At 41.6% G+C, this 6,000-nt stretch overlaps 1 protein-coding gene across 1 annotated transcript in view; it reads left to right on the top strand.

Moving 5' to 3' along the window:
- Positions 1-930: 930 nt before the first annotated feature.
- Positions 931-6,000, top strand: part of LOC124018462 (podocalyxin-like protein 2) — a 43,652-nt gene continuing 38,582 nt past the window's right edge. The window contains exon 1 of the mRNA XM_046333790.1: positions 931-1,171. Coding sequence (XP_046189746.1) covers positions 1,141-1,171 — 31 coding nt within the window. The 5' untranslated portion in view covers positions 931-1,140. The remainder of the gene's footprint in view (positions 1,172-6,000) is intronic.

The following is a 6,000-nucleotide window of genomic DNA, read 5'->3' as shown; positions in this document are numbered from 1 at the left end:
AAAAAAGTGTCATTCTGCCACTGAACAAGTCAGTTAAACCCCTCTGTTCCCCGGTAGGCAGTCATTGTAAATAAGAATTTGTTCTTAACTGACTTTCCTAGTGAAATAAAGGTTACATTTAAACTAACACACAAATAGTCTGGCTGGTTAGGATGTAAGGAGCGCTAGGCGTGATAAATGGCTGACCTTGGATGCACCGGTTCACGATTATCTGCACTAACTTGTCCAGTCGGTGGCAACCAGCCCACATCACTGCACCCCTTGGCGTAAGTTGTCATTAACTTGTACAGCCCATGACTTGGTCGGAATCAAATCATGTTATGAAGTCATTCATAATGATTTAGTCTATTTATTATACTTTTTACTAAATCATTATGAAGAACTTTATAACATGATTACTCATAATTTGATTCCCTACCAAATCATGTAGTGGTGCCGCCAAATGTAGAAGTCAGTGACACAACTGACAGCAAGAGTGGAGGGATGTGGGCCTGGTGTTGATAAAATGCCAGGGCTGAATTCTTGTCCCAGTCTGCCCCTGACCTATCCCCACTGTATTTGCTAGCTGTTGGCTAGAGTACACATGCCAAGACCATGCATGCACGTTTGCTATGTATGCAAACAAACACAAATTGACAACGCTATCGGTATAGTTGAAAATGTGACACATTGAACTTTATATTTTTATTCAGTACATGAAAACGCATTTTCTTTATGCACATTTTTTAATACTCGTATGAAAATCTGTCGCCAATTGGATGGAAACCTAGCTTGTAATACTAATGCTTATTATACCACCTCTCTCATTGACTTCCCAAACCCCGGCCTGGTCTGCTTGGTCTGTTTTCCCTTGTAAGCGTTCCCGGAAGTCTCGCGATGTTGCGCCTCTGGGATTAGAAACTCTGTGGTAGCAGCGTCTGTCACAGCAAACTTGTCTCCACGCAGCCACAGCGCTCAGTTGCAGATAATCGTGAACCGGCGCATCCAAGTTCAACCGTTTATCACGCCTAGTGGTCCTTACGTCCTAAAAAAGCCAGACTATTTGCGATGACGTGTCTCCCATCTGTCCGCTACCGCAGCTGAAAAACAACAAATCAAATATCTCAATTTAAACATTTTAGAAGTGTTTATGCTGCGGTTATGGCAGGCCTGCATCGCACGCGTATATTCGGTAAGTATGGTTTTTTATTATGGCAGTTCTGCGCCGCTATTTCAGTGTCGCATGATTGGATACGCGGTCGATTTAGTCTACTCTTCCATTTGTTGCATTTGGTTGTTGAAACATTGCCTGATACAAGATTATGAATGAATCTATCGTTTCAATTATCATTGCAATTGTTTATTCTCACATGATGATGACTGTGGATTATCAACAGAAGCCATAATAAACCCTGCCGTATAGGATTTATAGTGATCATAAGGCTTGCTACCGTATTTTCCAAAGCAATATCCACAGACGCATAAAACTGTCAACATCATTCTAATGCCCAAGAGGCCTGCATGTATGGAAGGAAAGAAAAATCCATGTATGCTCAATCTATCATTGGCAACAAACTGCTTTGTTGAACGTGAGGTTCATTAGAAGTGCACTGATGGTTGCAATAGAGTGAATTCAAGAAGACCTGTGTTTGAATTTGAAACCTAAATCTGTCCAAGTAAGAGAAGTGTCATTTTAGTGAATTTACAATAATGTTTTAACAACATTAAATAATTGTAATTTGAATTCAGTTCTTTAACTTTTTCATAATCTAGAATCATGACACGCTTCATATGATCCTCTAGAATCATGACACGCTTCATATGATCATCTAGAATCATGACATGCTTCAGATTGTAATCTAGAATCATGACACACTTCATATGATCATCTAGAATCATGACACGCTTCAGATTGTAATCTATGATCATGACACGCTTCAGATGATCATCTAGAATCATGACACGCTTCAAATGATCATCTAGAATCATGACATGCTTCAGATTGTAATCTAGAATCAGGACACGCTTCAGATGATCATCTAGAATCATGACACGTTTCAGATCATCATCTAGAATCAGGACACGCTTCAAATGATCATCTAGAATCAGGACACGCTTCAGATGATCATCTAGAATCATGACACGTTTCAGATGATCATCTAGAATCATGACACGTTTCAGATGATCATCTAGAATCATGACACGCTTCATATGATCATCTAGAATCATGACACGTTTCAGATGATCATCTAGAATCATGACACGTTTCAGATGATCATCTAGAATCATGACACGTTTCAGATGATCATCTAGAATCATGACACGTTTCAGATGATCATCTAGAATCATGACACGCTTCATATGATCTTCTAGAACGATGTGCTCCTGAGTGGCGCAGCATTCTAAGGCACTGCGTCTCAGTGCTAGAGGCCTCACTACAGACCCTGGTTCGATTCTAGGCTGTATCACAAACAGCCATGATTGAGCGGCGCACAATTTGCCGAGCGCTGTCCGGTTTAGGGTTTGGCTGCGGTAGGCGGTCATTGTAAATAAGAATTTGTTCTTTAACTGACTTCTTTAACTGACAAAGAAAATGAAACATGCTTCAAATGTGAATCTAGAACCATGACAATCTTTAGATTATAATTTAGAATCATCACACACTTCACATGTATGCCTATCAAATACGGTGTTGGTTGAAACATTTTAGTATAATGGTTACTGTTCAAAACTGTGAATGAAGCATGTCTGTAGACAACTGGAACGCAATCTTTAATGTTGATGAAGAAGTGCTAGAGACTAGTCTAGGTCAAGAGAGGGCTATTCATTCTGATATTGTGTCTATGCTCTTGCAGCCTGGTCAATGCATCAGACATAATTAATGAGCACAGCCAAACCTGGTTGGAGATGAGCCAACTAATAGAGAGCAGACAAATTATCTTCACAAGTTTCCCTCAGATAAATGGCTTACCCTTTAATTAACACATAAATCTAATAGTGCAGGTTTGGCATGTAATCTGATTACAAAATTAAAATAATAAAACAATTCAGAAAGGATGTTTGCGAAAAATAAATACATTATGACACCTTTTCTGTTTCTTTCAATGACTTTCAATTCAGCTGTGAAAAAAAGACAGAGAGCACTATGATGACAAACCAAATGATGACCACCAATCAGAGACCACTATGATGACACACCAAATGATGACCACCAATCAGAGACCACTATGATGACACACCAAATGCATTTCATGGATCCTTTTTGTCTTCTTCTAATGCCTCTTAAAGGGGAAGTAATCCACCCAACCATGTAAATGTGTTGGGCATCTGGAATGTATTGCTTGAGACATTGTAAACAGTCATGGCATGCCAGCGACAGATCTGGGACCAAGTAACATCCCTTCCCCAGATCCAGTTGAATAATTTCATAGTTTTCATAGTTTGTATTATTGCCTCTCATATTCTCATAATAGCCAACGAGAATATGACTGATATCACCTCGTTGTTCTCTATGACTGATATAATAATAATAATAATAATATATATCACCTCGTTGTTCTCTATGACTGATATCACCCCGTTGTTCTCTATGACTGATATAATAATAATAATAATAATATATATCACCTCGTTGTTCTCTATGACTGATATCACCCCGTTGTTCTCTATGACTGATATCACCCCGTTGTTCTCTATGACTGATATAATAATAATAATAATAATATATATCACCTCGTTGTTCTCTATGACTGATATCACCCCGTTGTTCTCTATGACTGATATCACCTCGTTGTCCTCTATTACTGATATCACCCCGTTGTTCTCTATGACTGATATCACCCCGTTGTTCTCTATGACTGATATAATAATAATAATAATATATATCACCTCGTTGTTCTCTATGACTGATATCACCCCGTTGTTCTCTATGACTGATATCACCCCGTTGTTCTCACCCCGTTGTTCTCTATGACTGATATCACCTCGTTGTTCTCTATGACTGATATCACCCCGTTGTTCTAGTGGTCCAGTGCTGTGACATACTGTAGAATACATTTGGGTTCTAGCACAGGCCCAGACAGAACAAGGGCAGCACTTCTGTACAGTTTAGTCCTCTATCTCTCCAACTCCCTCGCTTCACCAGCTCTGTGATATGCGTTTACCTCAGCACATTGCCTTCCTATGCACTGGCTGACTGGCTGACTGGTTGGTTGGCTGACCGGCTTGCTAGCTGACTAGTTAGCTGGCTGGCTGACTGGCTGACTGGCTAACTGGCTGGTTGGCTGACTGGCTGGCTAGCTGACTAGTTGGCTGGCTGGCTGCCTGGCTGGCTAGCTGACTAGTTGGCTGGCTGGCTGGCTGCCTGGCTGGCTAGCTGACTAGTTAGCTGACTGGCTGGCTGCCTGGCTGGCTGACTGGCTGGCTGACTGGCTAGCTGACTAGTTGGCTGGCTGCCTGGCTGGCTGCCTGGCTGGCTGGCTGGCTAGCTGACTAATTAGCTGACTGGCTGGCTGGCTGCCTGGCTGGCTGGCTAGCTGACTAGTTAGCTGACTGGCTGGCTGACTCACAACATGAGGAATGATTCAATATCCAAAATACTGTAAAGCCGATGTTCCCCAAATGGAAATAACCTGAATGCTCCTTTTATACAAGAAGCTGGCGATGGAGGGACAGAGATATTATGCCTTATTACATGGTTATTTACTATGCTGATAGAGATATCAAGCCTTATTACATGGTTATTTACTATGCTGATAGAGATATCAAGCCTTATTACATGGTTATTTACTATGCTGACAGAGATATCAAGCCTTATTACATGGTTATTTAGAGATGTGTAGCTGTTTATGCTTCTCCATCCTGTATTTCACTGACTGCTTCAGAAGGAACCAGGATATGGTTCTCTTCTACCTCTGACATCCAAACAGATATCAGACCTATCCTGAGTCGGACAGATATCAGACCTATCCTGAGTCAGACAGATATCACACCTATCCTGAGTCAGACAGATATCAGACCTATCCTGAGTCAGACAGATGTCACACCTATCCTGAGTCAGACAGATATCACACCTATCCTGAGTCAGACAGATATCACACCTATCCTGAGTCAGACAGATATCACACCTATCCTGAGTCAGACAGATATCAGACCTATCCTGAGTCAGACAGATATCACACCTATCCTGAGTCAGACAGATATCACACCTATCCTGAGTCAGACAGATATCACACCTATCCTGAGTCAGACAGATATCACACCTATCCTGAGTCAGACAGATATCACACCTATCCTGAGTCAGACAGATATCACACCTATCCTGAGTCAGACAGATATCAGACCTATCCTGAGTCAGACAGATATCAGACCTATCCTGAGTCAGACAGATATCACACCTATCCTGAGTCAGACAGATATCACACCTATCCTGAGTCAGACAGATATCACACCTATCCTGAGTCAGACAGATATCAGACCTATCCTGAGTCAGACAGATATCAGACCTATCCTGAGTCAGACAGATATCACACCTATCCTGAGTCAGACAGATATCAGACCTATCCTGAGTCAGACAGATATCAGACCTATCCTGAGTCAGACAGATATCACACCTATCCTGAGTCAGACAGATATCACACCTATCCTGAGTCAGACAGATATCACACCTATCCTGAGTCAGACAGATACAGACCTATCCTGAGTCAGACAGACCTATCCTGAGTCAGGCAGATATCAGACCTATCCTCAGTCAGGCAGATATCAGACCTATCCTGAGTCAGACAGATATCACACGTATCCTGAGTCAGACAGATATCAAACCTATCCTGAGTCAGACAGACCTATCCTGAGTCAGGCAGATATCACACCTATCCCGAGTCAGACAGATATCACACCTATCCTGAGTCAGACAGATATCACACCTATCCTGAGTCAGACTCATATCAAACCTATCCTGAGTCAGACAGATATCAGACCTATCCTGAGTCAGACAGATATCAAAACTATCCTGAGTCAGACAGA

The sequence above is a fragment of the Oncorhynchus gorbuscha genome, linkage group LG03 (assembly GCF_021184085.1).
Source record: "Oncorhynchus gorbuscha isolate QuinsamMale2020 ecotype Even-year linkage group LG03, OgorEven_v1.0, whole genome shotgun sequence".
Classification (NCBI taxonomy): domain Eukaryota; kingdom Metazoa; phylum Chordata; class Actinopteri; order Salmoniformes; family Salmonidae; genus Oncorhynchus; species Oncorhynchus gorbuscha.
This window is presented reverse-complemented; position numbering and strand designations above follow the sequence as displayed.